Source organism: Carassius carassius, chromosome 2 (genome assembly GCF_963082965.1).
Source record: "Carassius carassius chromosome 2, fCarCar2.1, whole genome shotgun sequence".
Classification (NCBI taxonomy): Eukaryota; Metazoa; Chordata; class Actinopteri; order Cypriniformes; family Cyprinidae; genus Carassius; species Carassius carassius.
Window position 1 is genome coordinate 26,188,850 of NC_081756.1, and position 25,571 is coordinate 26,214,420.

General features: G+C 36.5%; 2 protein-coding genes across 2 annotated transcripts; one reads left to right on the plus strand and one right to left on the minus strand.

Annotated features, from left to right (window-relative positions):
* Window positions 1-6,003: 6,003 nt before the first annotated feature.
* LOC132107655 (UPF0547 protein C16orf87 homolog) lies at window positions 6,004-12,248 on the minus strand. Its single transcript, XM_059513773.1, has 4 exons — window positions 11,962-12,248; window positions 11,146-11,239; window positions 7,842-8,021; window positions 6,004-6,634 (listed from the first exon to the last, which is right to left on the minus strand). The coding sequence occupies exons 1-4, from the start codon at window positions 12,025-12,027 to the stop codon at window positions 6,516-6,518; spliced, it is 459 nt and encodes a 152-aa protein (XP_059369756.1). The 5' UTR covers window positions 12,028-12,248; the 3' UTR covers window positions 6,004-6,515.
* A 1,965-nt stretch (window positions 12,249-14,213) lies between these two features.
* On the plus strand, window positions 14,214-25,523 carry LOC132107662 (alanine aminotransferase 2-like). The gene is made up of 11 exons (XM_059513781.1): window positions 14,214-14,814; window positions 16,553-16,642; window positions 17,579-17,687; window positions 17,932-18,065; window positions 20,212-20,455; window positions 21,098-21,177; window positions 22,036-22,172; window positions 22,588-22,762; window positions 22,908-23,063; window positions 23,468-23,580; window positions 24,527-25,523. The coding sequence occupies exons 1-11, from the start codon at window positions 14,506-14,508 to the stop codon at window positions 24,624-24,626; spliced, it is 1,647 nt and encodes a 548-aa protein (XP_059369764.1). The 5' UTR covers window positions 14,214-14,505; the 3' UTR covers window positions 24,627-25,523.
* The last annotated feature ends 48 nt before the right edge of the window (window positions 25,524-25,571 follow it).

Below are 25,571 nucleotides of genomic sequence, written 5' to 3' on the forward strand. Positions count from 1 at the left end.
CCCCAATTAATTCTTCTGCTGTGCAAATACATCTTTTAAACTTCTTAAATAAAATTGCAGTTATATGCTTTTTGTTTATAGTTGGAATCTCTGTATGTCATTACTTCCATATTAAAAATAGGGGTGTGAATCTTCACTGGTTTCACAATTCAATTCAATTACGATCATCATTATCAACTCAATATCACAATGCGTCACAGTTTTCAATATAACGGCACATTTTCATATAAATTTTATAGCAAAATTATTTTGTGCAAAATTAACTTTGTAATTATTATTATAATTATCATTATGTGAGCAAATTAGGCTATTTTTTAAATCAATTAAAATAAGTGTTACGTGTCATAAAGTTTACAGACAATAGTTAAGGATTCTTCTTTTTTTCCTCGGCATTATTGTCGTTTGATTATTAGGCCTACTGATGAGATCATAGACGCTGGCAGCTTTAACAGACTGCATTCACACTAATGCACAGATATAGTTCGATATCAGATGTTGTCCTGCTCTGAAAATAACTGAGTCGAATCGATTCAGAATCGTTGAAGAGAGAATCGCGATGCCTCGGAAAATTTGTTCTCCCACCCGTATTACATATTCATAATGAAGTATCATTTAAAGGGTTCATATGATGCAGCTAAAAAGAACATTATTTTGTTTTTGGTGTAATGAAATGTGTTAATGCTATCCTGCTATCCAGCGTTGTGATTGGCCGAATGCCAATGTTACACTTCTTACACTTCTGTTTTCAATACTCCTTGGGACTAAATTGGCCCACTTTCTGGTATATAAAAGTATACTTTAAGTATACTTTAAGTATAACAGTAGCAAACTTTGAGTACATAACTAGTTTACCTATGTTTGTAGTTTGTACTGCAATTATACTAAAAGTGAACTTATATATATATATATATATATATATATATATATATATATATATATATATATATATATATATATATATATACTGTTTACTAATAGTTTACTAATTAAATATTTTGTACACTTAGAAGTATACTATTGCAGTATACTGAGAAGTATAGTCTCAGTATACTGCAAGTATACTCAAGTTTTCTTTAATTGAACTTTATATCATACGTTAAGTATACTACTATGTCCCTATTTAGGTTTTAATTTGTATATATTTTGTTGTATGAATATCTGAACATATAAAACATCAAAAGAAAGAACAGGGTATCTGCATGTAACCAAAAACAAAAAAATTCTAGCTTCATGCATTCTTTTTTAAAACACTTTAATGTGGGTAGCCTAAGTTTAATAAAAAATAAAGAAATAAAATTTTGAACAAAAAGCTGAAAAAAGACTATGAATTGGTTTCAGAATGATAATCAAAAAGTAGATGGAGTCGATCAACACCCCAAATCTTGACTGTAATTATTAACTCTTCATTGGTCAACATTTTATTCCATAACTTTACAGTTTTGATGCTGTTTCATGTCAGAAGATCGGGTTAGATTAGATGTGTTAGTATCTGTTGTTTCTTTTTCTTCTTCACTTGTGTTTTTTTTTGGAAATTCTGTACAGAAGATGTGTACTAGCGCCCTCTACCATATAGCAATGAAAACACAGATTCTAGGAGTATAGCTCAAATATATTTAGAATTTTTGTTAGTATAAGTCAAGTATACTTAAATGTCATTTTAAGTATATTTCTGGAGTACATAAAAAGTAAACTAAAAGCATACTTTCCTATTTTTTAGTTGTGTGGATCAGCTCCAGGCATGACGACATCTATACGACATAGCGGCGGCGGCAACACCAATATTACAACGAGAATAAAAGGTACGCCTTCTTTCTTTGCGTGAACATCTGGGCAACATTATGCAAATATTCCCACATACTGACATAGATATGTGGGGGACGTGGACGAGTCTCAACTTTTATAAAGAAGATCTCTTTGGATTTTTAGACTTTAGTGTTTGAAACTGCACAGGTTGTCTTTATTCACCAAGAGCTTGTAACACTCCGAAGAGAAAGGAAAATTTGAAATCGCATCATATGACCCTTTTAAGCAAATTGCAGCATCTATACTAGTCCACGTTCAGCTAAGTGACACAAATTCAAAAATAAAATAAAACAAAAAAATAAATTATTTCATTCCTGGGATGAACACAGAAACTAGCTTCATTATAAAGCCTCTTATTAAATTGATGTCAACTTATATTGTCTCTAGGCTGGAATAGAATTATAATATAATATATATAATAACGTCTAGATTTTGTCATCTTAAAGCTGTGAAAATAAGTTATTAATCATTTTATAAAGATGAACTTAAAGTGACAACCATCTGTTTATATTTAAAGTCTGTTTATGAAGTATTTATATATGCTTTTATTGTGGAAGAGCTTTGAAAGAACACGCTGAGCTTAATTGGAGCAGCAACTATTTTTGATCAATTTCAGGTAATATTTATTAAAATGACAAGATTTGGCAAAATAAATAATCTTGACCATTTATTAAGGTTATACATATTTTATGAACAACTGTTATTGGCAATATCTCTGAAATTATACGTTTTCTCATTGATGTCATGCTGAAACTGTGATTTTCACAGTAGTGCTCACAGTCTTACAGAACTGTGTTCAGTACTGTGTTCTGTAGCATCTGCGCTATGTTGCTAAATTAACTAATTAAGTAATGCTAATTAAGTAATTATTTCCCACATCCAAGTTCCAGGTTAAAATATGCAAAAGTCTAAACATTAATCTTGTTTACCCTAAGCCTATAACCTCCTAAAGCACTAACCCCTCCATTGTTATTGTCAGTTATTGTTCAGACACAAACAGCATGAGTCCTTGAACATACAAAAATCACTTTGACAACACACAGCAAAAAAATTATTTTTTTTAAACTTAAATGTATTTATCAATTATTCCATGGTCCCCTCTCCATCGCAGGGTGAGTAAAATGCTTAAAGGGTTAGTTTCCTCCAAAAATGTACGATGCGTTTTACTCACATCCTAGATGAGGGAGTTTTTATTATGGATGGGCGCTTTTCATTTACCTTCTTTGGGACTGAAGGACTGTAACACCCGCTGACTGCAATGATAGAGCTTAAAATAGCCAGGAAAACTTTTAATATAACTCTGAGTCATATACACCTAGGATGCCTCAGGGGTGAGTAAGACACACCCTCATTTTCATTTTTGGGTGAACTAATCCTTTCAGTCTTCAAATATGTGTTGTCATATTACCAATTTTGTTGAAGGTTGTCTACAAACAAGGAGTGGCTCAATTTACTTGCAGGCTCAAATCACCCCGCTCCCCCTATATTTATATGATGGGTTCACTACGTGCCGCTTGAACTGAAGGGCTTAAAGCGATCACTTATGCCACTTTAAAGAGTGCCAAAATTGTATTTATTGTTTGAATTGGGTTGTAACCGAGCACAAATCTTAATGCCACTGGACGGCAAGTGTACAACAAATAATATTATGCTCATACTTTCATCTTGAAGCCATATTATTAGTATTGATTATAATACTAATATAGTAATATAGTAACTAATATAGATTATAATACATCGATATTGCTAATGTTCCAACCACTGTCAGCAAAAGCTGTTGTAGTTTGTTCAAGCTGTGCACAAAACAGACACTGTTTTCTGCACTTTTACTGCACACGTCTCCATCATTTTCGATCTCTGGAGCAACTGAGCTGCAGGAGTTTTGTCAGCGCTGCTGTTCGGCTGAGATCAACACTGTTTCTGTCTCTCTTTTTTTTGTTGACATGATGATTTTAGAGCATTAAACCTACTGGATTTTGGCAGGAACTATGTTTAACTTTGTACATTTTTGGTTACATGGTAAAATGTCATTGTTAATTGGAATTGGTAACATCCACCATTTTGTGACTCAAAACAGTTACTAGACCTACATTATTCCTGTTAATAAATGTTGGGCATAAAACATTTAGAATAGTTTTTTCCTCAATCTGATTGAGAACTGTTTCTGTAGCTGTTGTATGAAACTTACTAGTAAAAGTAGAGGATTATGGTTTGGCTGCCATCTAGTGGTTCATAAAGAGACTGACACTTAGGGTCTAACTGAGAATAAAACCAAGCCAATTGAACGCCAGAAATCAGACACTGAGCTGTCTGATATGAAAGAAACAAAAATGCAGGGATCTGTTTTATTCAACACCCTTAGGAAAGAAACCAGAGCCCGCGATTCACTTCAGTTTCCATCAACAACCCAAATGTGGTTCCAGAAAGAGGGAGCCATCTCAATAACATTTTAAATGATGTATGCTAACAAACAGAAGATATGTACTCCAGTTCATTTCCTTTGGTGTGAGGAAATGTCTCATCTGTAAATTTCTAGCACAAATATTCTTTAAACGAGATGGTGTGATTCAACGTCTACATTTAAATTTTTTTATGGCAAAAACCATTAGGATATTAAGTAAAGATCATGTTCCATGAATATATTTTGTCAATTTCCTGCCATAAAAATATCCAAACTTAATTTTTGATTAGTAATTTGCATTGCTAAGAATTCACTTGGACAACTTTAAAGGTGAATTTCTCAGTATTTCGATTTTTTTGCACCCTCAGATTCCAGATTTTCAAATAGCTGTATCTCGGTCAAATATTATCCGATCATAATTAACCATACATCAATGGAAAGCTTATTTATTGATCTATAAACCTCAATTTCGAAAAATTGACACTTGTGGTTCAGGGTCACAAATATTCATTTTCTTTAAACGAGATGGTATTATTCAACTTCTACATTTCATGTAACCTAATGAATTGGTTTTATTCCTGTCCTCCAGGTAAAGTGCCAGAGATTGTGATCCGCACTGAGGATGTCCACTGGGAGCTTCAAGCCAGTGCCAAACAAGATCCGGCCCTCGTCACCACCACCACCATCTGCCATTCACCTTAAAACCATTCAGACTAAAAACACCAACCGTCCAGTGACTCATTACATCGTCATGTCACCCATGAAAGCAGATAACAGTTTCAGCCTTTTAATAATCGCACAGAAAAACATTGCCACAAGCAAAAATCCCCACTGGTTATTCTCCTGAAACTGGTGCCTGGTGCAACTCAACAACCCTTGTGTCATGTACATGAAGATAAATGCAGCGTTTATCTCTTCACATGTCTCACCTTACAGTTGCAGAGTTTCCGCTCAGTTTTGGCACTTTTATTGTTACACACCTCATTGTTTAATCATTCATAAATTTTATTGTACAGTTTTTTTCAGGCTCTATTTTTTTTTTCAAACTCCCACAATACTCCCAAAATTGGCCCCTTTGTTTTGGTTTCTCAATCAAATGACCAAAGAGACATAGTGTGTACTATTAAGTTGGCATGCTTTACAATATAAATTATTCATTAACATGCCCTATAAGAATCTCAGAGGTTACTGGGGTCAAGTCAGTGACATATTTAAAAGAGAATCTAGAGCCGGTGATCCGTCATCTCTGTGGAAACCACAGCAGTCTGATTCTCTGAGGTGAGCTGTTGCTTGGGGATGAAGCTTTGGGAAAAAAGACTGGCTCTCGTAGGGAAGTGAACACGATCTGAACTGAGGTGGAAATAAATAAATTCAACATGGTCTAGGCTCCTTGTAAATGATAATGTCATATAAATACCAAATATTACATTTTCATTTAATATCAGGACAATCCGCATGCATTTTATTCAACACATTTGAGTCTGGTTCCTTGCTCGTGGTGAAATACTGCCTGTGAAGAACTGAAACAAAGTGAGTGAGTTTTGAGTAGAGTTTTAGAAGACAGCTGAAATATGAGCTCTCTCTACGAGCCGCCATAGGCATTTTTCTTGCTCCAAATCCATCTTAAAAGAAGGGATGATGACGTATGAGAAGGAATGGTAGCAATTAACTTCCCCTAAAAATAAAACCACAAGTTTAAATGCAATTCAATTTAATATATATATATTTATACAAGATGAATTTTACACATGTATGCTGTTACCATTCATAAAACAATACCAAAAGGTAATAAAAAAAAAAAAAAAAAAAAAAAAAAAAAAAAAACGCACTTAAATTATAGTGTTTCAGGCATAATAAATAACCATTAATCCGGCATTTCCTAGGCTTCAGCTCCCGTTAGATTAATTATGAAATATGGTTCACTGGCACCTAAATATTTGAGTAGATCCAAGTCTGAATAATGGCACCAGTCATAATTTGCACATAAATTGCTCTTTTGGTGAACCCACTGTCCCCCAATAAAAAGCTTGAAATTTTAAGAAACGACTGGTAGCAACATTTAGAACATTCCGTAAAATTGCCATTAAAATAGATAGAATCCTACACCACTTATCATTACTACACTTGTCACTCATTTCTCCTCATACACAAACCGGCCACCGATTCACGGGAGCACCACTGAGCTTCAGCCACACAGGCAGGGGTTTAAGTCTTTCCGGGTCAGAGTTTCACAACCCGCTTTTAAACAGACAGATGGGACGGCCACGTAGTAATAGTCCTGAGTTTTAGCTGCAACCGTTCCCAACGCCTGCTACAGGATGAGTCTCTGGCCCAGAATTTTGCGGTTAATCTCAGCCAAGGCCACTGAGAACACAAAAGCCTTCTCATCTGAGAGGTTGGCATAAAGGTCTACCTCCTTTTCTTGTTTCTCTGTGAAAGAAAAGACAAAAATGATGACCCGGCAATGATTTATTCAGCAGAGAGTAAAGAAAGAACCATGTGCGTAAATCATTAATCCACAATATGAAAGCTGTACACTTGAAAACAGTACAATGAAGCACACACATACCACCCTGATGGCTGCTGAATACTGAAGATTTCTTTGTGTCCATGGAGATATGGTCATCTCTTGTAATAATAATTTAAAAAAAGCTTTATCTAAAAACATACTAGGGTTGCTCAACAGAGTGTTTTATTTAATAGGAGACACTATTTGGTTTACAGCTAGACGTGACCATAAGTGAAGACAGATGCAGTAGGATCAGTGGTGATGATCCTAAAGGCAAATGTAAATAGACAGAAATCTCTACGGGGGAGTGTGAAATCAGAGAGGTGCATGATGGGAGTGAAGGTCAGTTTGAATGTAGTAGTGCTAGGTAGATCTAAGTAGCGGCTTGGCTAAGTTTACAGTATCTGGACTCCAAGACACAATCAACACCATCAAATGTGAACAGTATTATCTCATACATACCTCCTCTTGGCCAGATGCTTCAGACGTGAGAACATACGTCAAAATCTTTCATTTCCTAGCCCGATATTACAGCAACTTCTCTCAAATATTTCTTAATGCCTAAGACATTTGAAATGCTCTTAAATGTTCCTCTTTCAGTTTTTAGGTCATTCACTGTTTGACCCATCAGGCATTTAAACTATAAAAATAAAGCATTAAGAATAAATCTCACATCTATAGTCTTACAGGAGAGAAACCTGTAATCAAACATTACTCACAAGAACCCTTCACAACACACTCACTCAGAATGCTTTCATTGAGATAACCAAGCAAACATCGACAAAAGCACTTTTCAAAGCAACAACCCTTTTTTTGTCAGCTTAACGGAACACATTTGTTTATATCCATATTCTATTATTCAAAGAAATTTGTTGGTTTCACTTATATTAGTCCCTATCTGAGCATATCCATTCTAAAACATATTCCAACATATATTCCAAGAAAACTGTATTATTATTATTATTGTAGACAATTAAACTGACATTATTGTAAATGCAAATGAAAAAAAAAGAACAGTAAAAAAAAATGAATAACCCTGGATGTCTATATTTCTTTAAGTTAATGTTTATAGTGACCATAAATCTATAATGATTATTTTCCCCCAGACACGTGGGAGCAGCACATTACCTTTTTCTTCCTCCTGCTTCTTCAGCCCAACAGTTTTGGGTCTGCCTCTTCCTCTGCGGATGGGATCTGACTGACTGCTGGAACGGGGTCCTCTCCTGTTTTCCATATCACTGGTAGAGGTTAAGTTTATCTTCTCTTTTCTGATTCTTTCTGTTCGTCTTCTCTTTGCATCCACATTGTCTGAAACACAATCAAAAGGTTAGATTATACAGTATTTGGTGTTGATACAAAAGAGGGTCTGTGAGTCCACATGCAAATCAGCAAAGATGTAACAAGCACAGCAGAGCATATGCAGAGCTACACTCAAGAGAATTAAAGGCTTGTTCCTAAAGGAAGTAGGCCTGCGTCTCTCTGAGAGAGTTTATTTATAGGACTCTTCAGGCTTTGAGTAAACGTCATTAGTAACTGACTCAAAAGAGAGATACCGTATTTTCTGGACTATAAGTCACACTTTTTTCATAGTTTGGCTGGTCCTGCGACTTAGTCAGGTGCAGCTTATTTATCAAAATTAATTTGAAATGAACCGAGAGAAATGAACCAAGAGAAAACATTACCGTCTACAGCTGCCAGAGGGCGCTATATGCTGCTCAGTGCTCCTGTAGTCTACACTGAAAACATAGAGCGCCCTCTCGCGGCTGGAGATGGTAATGTTTTCTCTTGGTTCTTGGCTCTAAATAAATGCGACTTATAGTACAGTGCGACTTATATATGTTTTTTTCCTCATCATGACGTATTTTTGGACTGATGCGACTCATACTCAGGTGCGACTTATAGTCCGAAAAATATGGTAATATGAGTGACTACACAGGATAATAATAATAAATTGAAAGCTTTTTAAAGAGAAAAAGAAATAGACAAAGAATTTGAACAGTTGTATACATAATCTGTCAAAGATCTCAAACGTAAAAAGAAATTTTTTTCTTTTTTTTGAATTATCAAATATTTTTGCTCTAAATGTATATGAATGTGTAAAGTTAATTGTATATATTAGGCAGTGTGTCTTTTCCCAGCATTTTATGTTGATTATGTTGATTACATAACTGTTTATTAAATATGTTCAATTTTTTTCCATCGTTCACTCGTTTATTTTGGTGTGACATATTAATTTACATATACTCTATGTAGCCTCTCAATTAATATGAGTTAATTAATGTTACATTAATAATAATTTAAAAAAATTATAGAAACATGCGGTTAAGTATTTTTAGACGAAGTACACCATGCCAATTTTCCAAAAATTACTTTTATCACATATATTTACAATAATCGAGCACTTGAATGATTTAATAATCTTGGTGTAACTCAATTCTCTATTGGCAACACATTCTGTCCCCACCAGATTGTTAAATATTTATATAATCAAGTACTTCCACGGCAGCCATTTGATTGTAACGGCTGTGATAAGATCTTTCCAGGCCTGCTGTCCGTCTGCACGTCGACTCGGGAATAACCTGCACTAACAACAGGAGCTCTGTTTGTTCTACAGCTAATTAACACGGCGTAACTCCTTCACAACCATGACACAATCATGAAGACGGGGTTGCATCATGTGGGAATATTATTGTTACATATCTGGAAAGCTTGGCTGTAAATGAGATCAAATATTCTTGCCACATTTGTCTTGTTTCATGTTGACACCATTTCATAAGTAAATGTCTTATTTAGGTTTTCATTTAATATTTTATCTGAATTAAAATTCTCTTTCCAAGAAGCAAACAAAGCAAGGACAGGCAGGGCAATCTAAATAAGTCGGTCCTGTTTCAGATTGAGCACATTATTTTTAGCAGAGTGAAGGGTAAGACCTGAATGAATATTACTGCTAAAATAGAGATGTTTTTCTCTTAAAAGAATCTAAGGCTACACACTTCATATAACATAAATGGGATCTCACACCCTCCATATATTAACAAATTCATTCCTTACGTAACTTGTAGAAAGATCACTATTATTTGTACAAAAAAATATATATATATTGTAAGAATGTGGAGAAGTGAGAAAATCAATGTATACATTACACCGCTGTAAAACATTCAATCAAAAAAGATTTGTGCGGAGCATTCCAGTCATAACTCAATGTGACAATCAAAAACTGTCTGCGCCACCAAAAAATACACACACCAGCTGCTTTAAAACTTCAGCATGCTTTAGACTATGACCATTTATTATGCACACAGTGAGGGGTTGTTTTCTAGGTTATACAATACTTACTGACCTAAAACCTGACTTTAGTGCTTAAAGGTGCTGTATGTAGGATTGACACCAAGTGGTTGAACTGCAGTCCAAATTCTAAATATTGGAGGGGTTTTTTTTTTTCACCCGGCCCCTCCTTCTCAGACTTGACGCACACGCAGAATAGAAGAAAATCAAATGAATGCAAGTAAACATTCATTTGAAACCACAAGTTCACCAATTAGCTGTGAAAAAAACTGCACACTGAAATGTGCTCACATGCCCTAGCTGTGAAGTCGTCACTTATTTACCCAAGTTGGCCTCTCATCACTTATATAACACACTTTGAACATTTTCTACAGATGTCATTTAGTGACATAACTTAAAAAAAAAAATACAACAAACTTCCAGTTCAGCTTTTGCCAATTTATTTTGTCTAAATTCATCTTCAGGAGATTTAATAAATGACTTGATGTATCATAAAAATTAGTAAATTGAAATACTGACTAGTCTCTAGATAAGACACTGGTGAGAGGGTGTAGAGAGAGAGAGAAAGAGAGCGAGAGCGAGACAGAGACAGAGACAGAGAGAGAGACAGAGAGAGAGGGGCGGCAGGAACAAGCTCTTCAGAAAGGCATTAGTTTGCCCTTCCCCCTTCTCTCTAAGCACTTCTCATTCAAGCACACAGCCATCACTGCACCCATCATCTCTGTATTCAACGCATCCTGCAGAATGGAAACTTGCATTTTTGATTCACTAGCCCAAAGAGTCCAACACATACCAATACTATATCAAAAACAACCGTTTTTTTTTTTTTCAATCAACATGACTCATGAGTAAAGCCAGAAGACACGGGCGAATTATGGCGAACTCATATGGGTAGACATTAAAGGGATGAAATGAAAGTGTTTTCATTTTCAGTGGGACAGAAAAGTTTGCTAATCAAGACCTGAAACTGTAATAATTTTAAACATAGATTCAGCAGCAGTCACTTTCCAGATCAATAGTCACCTTGAATCTTGTTAAAGGCCACTTGAGAAATAATTTAACAGCACTTACTTTGACATAACATAATATAGGAGTGGATATATGGGGTTTTCATTTGCATAAAACACATAAATGCTGCACAATTTACCCATTACTGGAGACCTCTCATTTAATTTGGCATTTAGAAGCTTTCGGCTTATGAAGACGTAGCCACAATGACAGGATTTACAAGCCACAGGAATCTGAAAGAGACAGAAGAGCTCAGTGAACTTCACTACACACTGAAATTCATGTGAAATAAATATTTCACAGCACTGGAGGAATCAATATCACACATTTAGAGGAGTAAAAATTATACTGACTCTATAGTAAACAGGAAACAACACCCTGATAGTTTTCTGCTAAACTGATACATGATACAGTGACACAAAATACAGTCTTATCAAATCATCTGCAATGTTCAATAGCAAAACAAACAATGATAATTTATCGTTTATACATCAAAACTAGCATGAATGTATCATTTGATCATTATTAGAAGATGCTGAAGCCTTTAGATACGATCATGCAGATTTAAAAGCACTGTAATCGCAGAGATCACCCTTTTACTGATATTTAAAAAGAGACTGCATGAAACCTATGCAATTTCAAGGTTTCAATTTCAATATCCCTTTACAGCCGTACACGTTTACATTGCCAAAGTAAAATAAAAACAAAACTCGGTGGCTTATTACGTGATGAGATACATAATATCAATAATATCACTTCAACAGAATCGAGAAAATGTGTAATCCATGTTTCACATCACGTAGCAACGTTGTTTGTAACTCACACAGACATAATAAATAGATTAACTTTACTGAAGCACACACACGCTATACTAAACAGAACAATCCGGCGATTCAAAACTTCAGAAAAAAACCCCCCACAAATATGTATCATTCATTATCAAACAACACCTCACCTGTTGGTCACACTCCGGGCATGATTTGGTGGCCTTTTTCACTTTCTTCACTTTGTTTGTAGACATATTTATAACGACGAGCTTCAATAATATCCCTCGAGCTGTAAACCGTGCAGCTGCACTAACACACACACAGAGAAGTGCAGCTGATCGGGTTCCCGGGGCTCAGACACACACACAAGCCGATGGACCATCAACCACATTGTACAGACTGCGCATGCGCACTGTAGAGCTGTGATAGGTCCTGGCTGTCAGCTCACGTGACCCACAGCTAGCAATGGTAAGACTGGGCCAATTTTTTGTCTACACACTCTAAAGTTGATGACTGGGCGTCACAAAAGCAGCTCTGAGAGAGCAAACGGCGATAATAAAAAATGTCTGCTGGCCAGATATTTCACGGAGCATGCGCACTACACCACGACATTCATTCACATGGGTGAAGAAAAATAAGTGCTGATGGAGGTGAAATAGATATGGAGGTTGCGACGCTGCCCCCCCCCCCCCTTTATGTTCCTGACAGGCAACATCTTCTGCTAAATTAGCCTATTATAGGTCTGTTGATGGGCTTAGCAGATGGTTTGGTTTTGTGTGATTGGCTTAGAATAGAAACACATTCTTACACATCCTCTGCTTTTTTATGCTCCAGCCCAGTTAACGTCTTGTTCTGTTGTTAAGGACAAAACTTAACTCCACCCACTGCTCAACTTTTCTCTTTATATCTCTCACAACATGGGATACAATCAAAACACTGTATAAAAAGTGTGCTTGAAATAGAAAGGTCTGGAACAGGAGTAGGCTATGTCTTGTTTATAATATAAAAAAGTGCTTTTGTGTTTTGAAATACAGCAGGGAAGCAGCGTTTTCACATAACTAAACTTTGAAGTACTAAAGCCCACTATTGAGTTCCTCTTAAACGCAGAAAGCGGAATCTTAAAAGAGTATAATGTGTGGCTCTGCAGACTTCATGGTTGTTGGTTGCACTGTGGGAATCTCATGTCCTCTTCATATGCTAAACTAGTCATGGTTGAAGGCTCAAGGCTGCTCTTGTAACCTCTACTGGTACACACAGGGTGTTAATGACGTTTCCTGAGAAAGTGTGGATTTTGATCGGACTGAAAGAGAATGTTGTTTGGGAATCTTTCTTTTTGTTATAATAAAACATTGGCATGTCAGAAGTTATAAGTGAAAACACCCTTTACCAAATATTTGATTAAATAAATTATAAATAATAATAAAAAGCAACATGACAAACATGGTATGGTACCAGTGAGAGGTAGGCATTTTAAATAATAATATTAATATGTAGGCTATATATAATCGGGATTATACAGCCTTGCGTCCAACAGATGGCACCATTTCAATCAGATTACATCTAATTATGGTCTACAAAAACATTTTCACTTACTCCAGCCTTTGAATTGGATTTGTGTATATTTTCCTAATAAAATCCATATGCTTGTATATGAGTCAAATACTATCGTCTAAAATGAACTATCTTGAAAAAAGAAACAGCGTGGTTTTATGAATTCGATTGGAATTATAAATGATTTATGAAATGTCTGATTTATGATTTAATATGAAAATCGAGTAGAATTAAATGACAGGTTCTTGTTCCCTTTATCCTAAAGAAAGATTGACCACAAGAGAACGGTTCAGATGTATTGTGTAATATGTCACGATGATATCTGCTCACTCTTCAACATAGACAGTAAAAGAATTGTGATGAAATGCTCTTCAATGTGATGAAATGCAAAAAGACGCAAACAAGTTTATTTCCTGTTTTATGACTCTGAGGGTGGAGATAATTAAGTAATATGGGCCAAACAAAGTTCAAAATTGCTTTATTCAGTTTTAATCTGCTATCTCTACCCAAATGTTTGAGAAAATCGTTTAAAGAATATTTAAAAACAGAAGAAAATGTAAAAAAGCCCAGACACGTCACATCTAATTTGCAACGGCAGAGTTTAAGCTTTTAATTTGAGACTGATGAAATTTTTGCCGGCTATGACAGCGGGAAACTTTCCACCCAACAAGCACACACACACACACACACACACACACACACACACACACACACACACACACGCACACACACACACACACACACACACACACACACACACACACACACACACACAGAGCGCTGGGGTTTGTAGTTTAATTCTAAGCGCAGTGAATGGTGAGGGTGGATCAAGCAGCAGCATGAGAACTACAACCCCCATGACGAACAGAAACATGAGCGCGCTGAATGAAAGCATGAAGATTGGCGGGGGGATGATACTAGGCGATGATGAGACGATCCTCTGATGAGCGTGGGACGGTGAAGCATTTGATAATGCGGTCCTGCCTCGTATAGAAGAAACATTGTCTAAAGTTATTTAGCTCTGTATTTGTTAATTTTATTAACTGCTTTAACTCGCGGTTAGAAGAACAGTTTTTTTTTTTTTTTTTTTTTTTTTACAGTTGCGTCTCTACAGCATTGCATCCTTGTTCCTGGCTTTCGACAGGTTCACCAGACAGGCTCGACTTCCTCATTGTGCCGATATGTATCGCCTGCAGTCACTGGCAGCTCGATCATTGATCGCCGGTGCTCTGGATCAGTGTACCCCTTTATTAACACTGACATCTCTTGCTGGGGTACGACACAAGTCTCAAGGTCCGTCCGTGGAGAAGCACGGCCAGATGCGCTTCCTCACAGCCGAGGCTAAAGCGGCTGCTGGGCGCCTCGACGGAAAGATGCGGGAGAGGACCCTCACTATGGACACTCTGAACCCGCAGGTGAAGGCTGTGGAGTACGCTGTGAGAGGACCCATCGTCATCAAAGCCGGTGAGATCGAGAGATACCTGGAGGAGGTGAGAAGATCTTTCATAGATTGTTGTTTCAATGCAGCATCCCACAGCGAAATTACATGTTCGTAAATGTTTGCTTTTGGACACCCCACTAAAATAAACACGGGTTTTTCTTAAAAACAAAATACAAATATGACCATATGTTTTATTCCTGTTCACAGTTGTAACCAGTGCTAGAATAGTCATAATCGCTTAGGCAGACATAATAAAAAGTTGCAGTCAATAAAGTTGAACATTTTATATTTTTTTCTTTTTTTAAAATTTGAGTCAGCATGGGAATTTTATTATTATTATTTTTTGTTCGCACATCCGACTACTTATTTGTTTAGTTATGATTGATGTGAGGCAGAGTAGTTTTAATAACGCATTCATAATAAAGCCTATAAGTATTATATCTACCAAATACGTTTGTAGAATTAATATTATTTTTAATATGCTTCAATTTCTGGATTTTTGACACGTAACAATAGTTCAAATGGTTAAACTGGTCATTCACACCAGTTATGTAGAAAACTTACATGAAATCCTTTAACTTTAATTTATAACTTTAACTTAATAACTTTAATAACTTTAATTTATAGTTGACAGCACTATGTAAAATGTATAGTTCATACTTCAAATAGGTTTTGGTCACAAATGTTGCTGGTGGGATTGAATGGATTAAAGCAGTGGTCTCAAACTCAACTCCTGGAGGGCCACAGCTCTGCAGATCTTCGCTCCAATGGAGACCAATGGATTAAAGCTTTTTTCTTTTTTTAAATTAAACATTGTAAAAAAAAAAATAGGATGAAAAATAAGTACTTGAATAACTAAAATAAGAACTATTCAAACTTGCTGTAACATGAATTCTCCACTAGTTACTGAATGGATGTGAGGATGTTCCCTTAGGGATATACTGCTTTTCATGCCAAAAAGTGCTTGGTGGTTGGAAGTAACATGTCAGGCGATCTGCCCTGCATGCCTTTTAGTGACGCATCTTTATTTTTTCCCTTTCATTTCTTGTTATGTCCGTGAGAGTTGCTTTGAATAAAACCGTGTTCAGTCCACTTTCTGACTTCCTTGCAGTGCCATTATCAGTGCAGCAAAGTGTCTGATTCCTGTGAAGCTGACCATTCAGCAGTAATGTTATCTAACTCTCTTTGCCGTGACATAGAAGTATGTTTGAGCATGGATGCTCAGCAATGACAGATGAGCACCTAGGAACGGAGCTTTATTTATAGCCCATGAACCGATGCCTTCTAGACCTTTGACAAGGGCATGATCCCCCTCAGACCCTGATGGTCTCCTCATCTCATAATGTGACCTTAATTGACTGTTCAACTTTGTGTTGCCCTTAGCCATGCCCTGAGCATGTGACTAGATGATACAGAATGTTCACAAAGCGGTTTGAGGACTACAATGATAAAAAAAACAACAACAACAACAGCATCAAAAGTGATTAATGTCTGTAGTTGGTCATGAAACTTACCCTGATTTAAAAGACAAAATGTTCTACAACATATTTCACAACATTAGTTTTATACGGATATAATTTAACATATTTAGTTTTTATGACTAAACCTAACTATGCATGTCCAGACAAACATCTGCTTTCACTGCAACAGTGGTAGACATGATCTTTTTTTTCTGCAGCTGTCTGATGCATGCGAGGACAGGTCTATTTGAATCCTTTGCAATGTGGATTCTGGGGAAGACTTGTGGAGTTGTTCACATAATGGACTCCTCTTTTATTTTCTTATAGGGTGGTACAAAACCCTTCTCTGAAGTCATCAAAGCCAACATCGGTGATGCACATGCCATGGGACAACAGCCAATCACCTTTCTCAGACAGGTAACCAAAAATGCACTACTTATTCTTTTATCATAGTCAACTGTCTTTGTTTTGAATTAAGTTATTATAGCATTAAAATTTGGCATAAAAATGAAGATTAACTTGATTGATTTTCCAAATGAATGTCATAGACCTGATTGTGAACAATTCGAAAATACAGTACTTCAGTATTATTGCAACTTTAAATGAAGCACATTGTTTCCCATTTTTTTTTCATTTTCCACCGTCTTTTATGATTGGCCTAGTTTATTCAGAGTTGATCCAGCCTTTCATTATGAACTGAACAAAAGCTTATGTGATGGCCTGAGAGAGCTTGTGAAATATGTTTTCTTGAGAGCCAACAGAATGCAGCTTTGCATGCCATAGTTACTGGTCAGTGTGGTCATATAATTATTGAGCTCATGGCAACATTAAGGAAAATAGAGTAAAAAGAAAGCTGTCTTTTACCTGTATGGGTTATGGCTTGGAAACTTTGGGAGGGACTGGACTTCACCAGCCATCCGGTCCAGACTGTTATATTTGGAAAAAAAGTTCTTGTTCAAATTACATTTTTCTCCCCTTCAGTGTGCAAAATGAGTGAATGATCAATGGAACATTATGCTTAAAAGTTACAATACATGTAGAAATATTGCCAGAATAAATAGCAGTTTATTGTTGTTCAAGTTCAAGTTCAATTTTATCTATATAGTACATTTAAAAACAATCATAATTAACATAAAATAAAACATAAAACAATATTACACAAAGTGCAAAAAAAAAAAAAATTGTGAATAATTATATTATTCATTGCAAATGGACTTTTAGCATTTAGATTTTAGTGGAAATACATGTGCATCGAGACTGTTGGACTGTATTTGCTCTAAAATCTTTTAAATTGCTCTCACTGACTACAGACATATAAGAGTGTGTTTAATCTGTGTGTGTTCATTTGTGCAGGTGGTGGCTCTCTGTACATTCCCTGAGCTGATGGACAGCCCTAGTTTCCCAGAGGATGCGAAATGGAGAGCACGGCGTATCCTGCAGGGCTGCGGAGGACACAGTCTCGGTGTGTGCATTTGTTCCTCTGAGGATGTGTCTTTGAAACTGGTTAAGACCATATTATAAATCAAAATGTAAAACTCAGTTGACAGTGTAGCGATTGGAAACGATCCATGATCTCTTGTTATTGCAGATCATGCAGTTCTCAGGAAGCTTGGGAACAATAGACCTGTATCACAACACTCGGGTCCATTCAGTGTTTTGCTGCAGTAAGTGCTTTATGAGTGCTAACGCCTGTGATTTTGTCACAGGGTCGTATAGTGCAAGCCCCGGCGTGGAGTGCATCCGCAAAGACATCGCTGCGTACATAGAGCAAAGAGATGAAGGAGTTCCTTCAGACTGGGAAAACATTTACCTCACCACTGGGGCTAGTGATGGCATTATGGTAAGTCATTGTGTCTTTACAATCAGTCAGAGAGTTGACCTGCAGTGCTAACTTATAAAAACCTTGCAGGGAGACTCCAAGAAATCATGGAAAGTGCTGAATAATGTTTTGAATAGGGGCCATTAAGACACTGTGCTCCCAGACACAATAAATAATACTGATCTTGCAAATGAATTTAATAATTACTTTGTATCAATAGGGGCTAATCTCTCAAAAAACATAACTCAACCACACAGTGTCTCTTACAAACAATATATGGCAGGCAACTATCCAAACTCCTTCTTCCTAAAGCCTACAGAAGCCACTGAACTGCATAATACTGCAGTTCTGCATAATAACTGCAAAACTGCATAATGGCTCTGAAGAGCTCAAATTCTGCTGGAGAAGATGAAATTAGCAGTAAAATATTAAAAAGTATTGCCAGAGAAATAATTGAACCACTTACACACTGTATTAATCTCTCACTGCTCACAGGAACTGTTCTCAAAATGACAAAAATTGCAAAAATAAATCAGATTTTCAAATCTGGTGATAAAAATGACATAACAAATTATCGTCCCATATCCATCTTACCAACTCTTTCCAAAATATTGGAAAGAGTGGTTTATAATAAACTTATTTATTATCTTAATACACTGAACATACTCAACCCATCCCAGTATGGCTTTAGAAAAAAAACACACCACCTGTATGGTGATCCTTGATCTTACTGAAAAGATCAATGATGCCATTGAAAAGGGGGAATAATATGGTATCCTTGTATTCTTAGACCTTTCAAAGGCCTTTGATACCATCGACCTCACCATACTACTGTACAAATTGCACCATTATGGAATCAGAGGCAACCACTGAGTTGGTTCAAGAGCTACTTACACCTGAGGCAACAATATGTAACTATTCACGAACAGACATCAGAAAACAAACACATTAAATATGGTGTTCCACAAGGATCCATATTAGGTCCTCTCCTCTTTATTATTTACATTAATGACTTGGAAAATTCCTCAAAGACCCTCCATAAAGTAATCTTTGCAGATGACACTAACTTGTTCCTATCACACAAAAATGAATTTGAACTTCAACAATTACTCAACAAAGAGCTTCAGAATGTGGATAACTGGTTCAAAGTAAATAAACTATCCATAAACACCAGTAAAACCAACTACATAATATTCTGTCCAAATAAAAAACAACCTAATTTCGAGGATTCAAATTTCCAGATCAAAATAAAGGGAGAGGAACTAAAGAGAGTGAAGACGACTAAATTCTTGGGTGTCTTTATAGATGATCACCTAAACTTTAAACACCATATTGAATACCTTATCAAAAAGCTATCAAAATATGTTGGTCTGTTCTTTAAGCTTAGACACCTGCTTCCCCACGCAATACTACTTACTCTTTACAAAACCCTCTTTGAACCCCATTTAAATTACTGCAATATTATCAATACTTTATCAATACAATACTTATCCCACTCACATAAAAAAATTAGAAATTCTACAAAAACAAAATCATTCGTGCCATATCATGGTCTGATTTCAATGCTCCAACTCGTTCTATTTTCTCTAGGTACGGTCTTTTAAGACTTACTGAATATAATATATTTCACAATGCATGTACTATGTATCAGTTGGTCTTTGGTTTGAATAACAGTCTATGTGAGCTTGTGCCGGGAACCGCGGATCTGGAACGAGCTGGATGAAAATTTGAAAAACTCAAGCTCTATTTTTTCTTTTAAACAAAACCTCAAGAAACAATTACTAAGCTTGTATACATCTTCCTGATGTACGTACTATTTCTCACTCTGTATGTATGTCAGTATACATTTTTCAACCTTAAGGTAAACTGTTAAACAAAATTGTATCTGTTAAATGGGATCTCTCCTACTTTTTGTTGTATGAATGTGATGTATGAAATGTATTATATGTAGGCCACACATTTTGTTCATTTTTCATTTTTCTTTTTTCCTGGTTTGTCATGGCCCCCTAGTATAAGCTTTAGATAGCATCTTTGGGGACCAGTTCACATGCATGATTATTTCTTTGTTGTTTTTTGTTTTATCTCAAGTGCATATGAATATATGTATGTGTATGTGAATAAAAACTTTATTCTTCTTCTTCTAACAAAACCAAACTTTGTTTTCAAGACTATTCTACGGCTGCTGGTGTCTGGAAAAGATTCTTCTCGAACCGGTGTAATGATCCCCATCCCTCAATACCCGCTTTACTCTGCTGCAATCTCTGAGATGGATGCGGTACAGGTCAACTACTACTTAGATGAGGACAACTGCTGGGCCCTGGACATCAACGAACTTTACAGAGCTTATCAGGATGCCAAGCTGCACTGTCAGCCAAGAGTCATTTGCATCATTAACCCTGGCAACCCTACTGGTAGGTATATTATGAAGCTTATTCTTGTCCTCGAGTTTGTTTGGATCCAATAGCAGGTGTCCTGGTAAGAAGAGCATGTCCCCTTTATTCCCTCATGTTCTTTTTTCCAGTCATGATCCCTCGTGTGTGGGGACAGATGCTGATGAAATCTAAAATAACTTCCATAGGATTTCTAGGCAATATTCCAGGTCTTCTGAAGCTGATTGCTTTGTGTTGATGAATGGAAACTAGTTTAATCAATACTTTACTGAATGTTGCATATGGAATGTAAAATATTTTAAAATATAGATTATTTTGTGTAGAATTCAAATTGGTCCGATATGTTTCGTGGTCTGCCCGAGCTTGTGCTGTCCCGTTTCTGGAGTGATGATGTGTGTTGTGATGCTGATGCAAGGTTTTTTGGGGGGCTGGACACTTCAGGTGGTGAGATGAAATCTGGATTGCAGAATGAGTCATCTATTTTTGATCTGCATTGATGGAAGAGAGAGACTATAAAAATATGTATGTGAGAATCACTGTATTAAATACGGCATGTTAAGATGCACTGCGCTAACATGTTGATGCAATATATATTATGTTTAGGTGAACTATCTCTTTTAATTCTGTCCTCTCTGTCCCTTCATCCCCATTTACTCTTTACAGGTCAGGTCCAGAGTAAAAATTGCATTGAAGAAGTCCTACACTTTGCTTATGAAGAAAATCTCTTTGTTATGTCAGATGAGGTAATCTCAATATGTGCTCTTTTTGCATTTACCATTTGAATAAAAAAATAGTTGAGCTAGCTTTTAAACTTTATTTTATTATTATTATTTTTTACTTTTAATAAGCAATGATGCATTAAATTGACCAGGGTGACTACAAAGACATTTTGTAATGTTATAACAAGTTTCTATTTCAAATAAATTTCATTTTAAAACTATTTTTCATCAAAGATCTAAAAAACAAAAAAAAAGTATCACGGTTTCCAGAAAAATATTGAACAACAATAATAATAGTAAGAAATGTTTCCTCAGCATTAAATCAGCATATTAGAATGATTTGTTTAAGACTATGAATAAATTAAGGAATAAATTGCATTTTAGATTTACATTCATGCATTTTGCAGACGGTTTAATCCAAAGTGACTTGCATTGCATTTAAGGCATTTTCCTTTATCAGTTCATGCATTCCCTGGCAATGAAGCCCAAAACCTTGACGTTGTTAGTATCATAATCTAACTGAGTGAGCTACAGGAATGCTTTTCATTTTAAAATATTATATTTTGTTTTATTATATGTAAGATTTTTTATATTTAAAAATGTATATTTTTACATTTTAAATTTTAATACAATTACAGTTTTACTGTTTTTATAGTATTTTTCATCAAATAAATGCAGCCTTGATGAGCATAAGAGACTTCTTTGAAGATCATCAAACAAAAATTGTAGCAACTACTAACTTTTCAACGTTAGTGTGTATTTAAGCTTGAAACTATTCAGAAGTATGTGTGCCTCAGTTGCCTGAATCTTGTTCTTATTGAACACATTTGACTCCCATACGACTATTATGGACCCAGTGTTGGTTTGCTCTGTTGCTGGCAGGTGTATCAGGACAATGTGTACACTCCTGACTGTCAGTTCCACTCCTTCAAGAAGGTGCTATATGAGATGGGTCCCGAGTACTTCAACAGCGTGGAGCTCGCCTCCTTCCATTCCACTTCCAAAGGCTACACGGGAGAGTGAGTATTCCTGTCCTGAACCACTGCAGGGAAAGCATGCGTCTTCATTTGAGACGGCCTCCATGAGACCAGCTTTCAGGGACCCTCCACATGACAACCACAGTATCCTGAAACACATTTAGACATCATCTGGCTTTATAATTTGTGATTTTAAATAGATGTGATGTAGAAATATCCGAAGTTGGCATTTGTCAGGACGTTTTAATGGCAGCTCAGTGTGCTGGGCTAAGGCATTGTTGCATTAATAATTGATAAAACCCAGTTTGTCTAGTTGTTCAAAAGACCAAAATATTCCTCTGATATTTTATGTGGAATGTGGCCTGACTAGAATTGAGTGTTTTTCTGACAAAACCTCTAATGAATTTGGCAAACTTGTCCAGCAAGTCTGAGAACTCACGGTGATGTCGATCCACAGATGTGGCTTCAGGGGGGGATATATGGAGGTGATCAACATGGATCCTGTGGTCAAGGCCCAGCTGGTCAAGCTTTTATCAGTGCGTCTGTGTCCCCCCTTGGCTGGCCAGGCTGCAATGGATGTGATTGTCAACCCTCCACATCCAGACGAGCACTCGTACAAACAGTTCCACCAGGTTAGTGTGTCTGGTGAAAACACTGACAGTAACTCTCCAACTCTAAATGTTACGCATCTGTAACCTGTTATTACTTAAATATCCCTGAAGAATTTGTATGTTTGGGTTTGACGGGGGATGATTGTGTTTGTTTGATCTCTTTCAGGAGAAATCCTCAGTGCTGGGTGCTTTAGCAGACAAAGCTAAACTAACTGAGCAGTACCTGAATTCAGTTCCAGGAATCAAGTGTAATCCCGTCCAGGGGGCCATGTATGCCTTCCCACGAATCTTTATTCCTCCTAAGGCAGTGGAGGAAGCCAAGGCAAGTGCTCCTACTTCACCAACACTTGAGCTCTCTGGTGGTGTTTTTTTGCTTTTTGTATTGGGATCCACTAGTTTCATGGAACGCTACATTATTCACAGTAAACTGTGCAAACTTCCTTTCAACACCACTGATTTAAGTGCTATCTGATTAAAAAGGATGTAACCAGTAGTACTAGTTCAGCACAGTTCAAACGGTCATCAAGAATTGAGTGAATGCTTGCAGAATGGTAGTTTGCAACAGATAATGGTACATTTTTGCTTGATGTGTCCACTTGAGAAACTGCTCTTCTACTCGAATGAAATTGCTGTGTTTCGTAACTCGGAAAAAAAGAAAAGGCAAAAGTTAGAAATGCAAAGTGTGAGCTGTCACTGAGGTTGTGTGTCTGTGATTTGGTTCGGCAGGCTCTAGGAATGCAGCCGGACATGTTTTACTGTCTGAGATTGCTGGAGGAGACAGGAATCTGTGTTGTTCCTGGTAGTGGCTTTGGGCAGAAAGATGGAACATATCATTTCAGGTAAAGTTTTTGATCAAACAAATTCAAATATTTTATTTATATATCAGGTGAATTTGTTTCAACCCATGACTGCCTGGAAGAACATGATTTGAAATCTGCCATATTTTGTCTTTGGCACTTTTTTTTTCTTTTCTGAAAATGTTGTGAATGATTTTTATGACACCACAGAAAAGTTGCGTTGAACGTGCTCGTCACCTTCCGTGGTGTTTTTAAACCAGATTAATGAAATGGCTCAGAAAAGTGAGAATTAGGCTACGTTCACACTGCAGGGCTTAATGCTCAATTCCGATTTTTTGAAAAAATTAGATTTTTTTGCAAGGCCGTTCACATTTCCAATTAAATGCGACCGTTTGTGATCTCCTTTGTGAACGTGAAATGACCCAGAAGTGATCCGCATGCGCAGAAGAGTACTCAACGGCCAACAACGTCACTCGTTGTTAGCGGAAGTAGCTAAACATGGATGTCATAACAACAGTGTAGTCAACAGCGGAGCTCGTTTAGCAATATTAAAGTTATTTAAGCAGCATCGTCCGCCATGGTTGTTGTTTATCTTCTCATTCCCGCCTACTTCAACGCAGAATTATGACGTTTGTAGCGTATCAATGACGTACGGGTCGGATACATGTGACCTTGCCGTTCAGACGGAGGTTGCATTTCAAAAGATCGGATACGTATCGGATTTAGGACCACATACCCAAGTGGCCTGGGTCGCATTTGAAAAGATCGGATCTGCGTCGTTCAGACTGTCATGAAAAGATCAGATACAGGTCGCATAGGGGCAAAAAAATCGGAATTGGGTCGTTTCAGCCTGCAGTGTGAACGTAGCCTTATTCACTTCCATTACCATTTAAATTATTGTGTGATGATATTGCTTTTTGATATTGTGTTTTATTATTTTATTTACTTGTTTTTGTTTTAAAGTTTGGTCTGTTTGTCTTTGTTTCAGAATGACAATCCTGCCATCCATAGAGAAGTTGAAGGTACTTCTTGACAAAGTGCGAGATTTCCACATCAGTTTCCTGAAAGAGTCCTCTGCTCTGGAGTGAGATGACGTGTGATCTGATCTGATCTGATCTGGAAAACATAAGCTTGCGAGTTCAGCATTACTTGACAAACTAACACATTTAAACTGGAAAGGCAGTGTTAAGACTAAAAATTCTAATTCTAGACATGATTTAATCAAGCAGTTGGAATTACAGCCTTGTTTACTAATATTTTCGGAAAATGGTTTCTGGATGAGTTTTACAGAAATAGCGATTTAGTCAGACATGTAACCTTGAATACTTCAGTTATGTTTGTACACATTGTCATTATATATATATATATTTTTTTATTGAATTTGCCTTTAAATCATAACTTCTGCAGTAGGGTTCATGGTACATAGACAACCTCTATAATACAAGAGATTCTGCCACAAGCATTATGAACATCTTTCCATACCAGGAACTAAACTGTGATGGATGTTACTCACTTGAAAATAGCTCAACTTAAACTCTTTTGTAGCACCTTATATGATCTATTCAAAACCATTTGGCTGATGCAAATTGTTTTTTTTTTTCTTTTTTGGTGCTAAGGGAGGGAAGCTGGTATGCTGTTGTGATGAACACTTGTTAAAGTTCTGGGAAGTTTACAAGAAGGGACTCTTTTAATGTTTTTGTTGTCCTCATCCTTAGTTGCACTCATTCCCATTCAATGTATCTTAACATTTTATCTTAAAAAAATGTACTTTTTACAAATTTAGTCCCAAGTTAAGCTTCTGTGGAAGATTGTGGCCAAGATAATGATTTACTTGTCTCTGACACTGTATGTTTTCAAGGCCAGTTGAACACATGGAGTGAAGGAAGCATGCATAGAGAAAGTGCTGTAATTGTTTACTGATGCCTTTTATTTCATTCTGTGTTGCAAGCTATTTTGAGCTATTAAACACAATGCTATTTGAATCAGTCCTGGGACCTGTACCATGAAGCTAGCTGAACTAACTCTGGGTTACA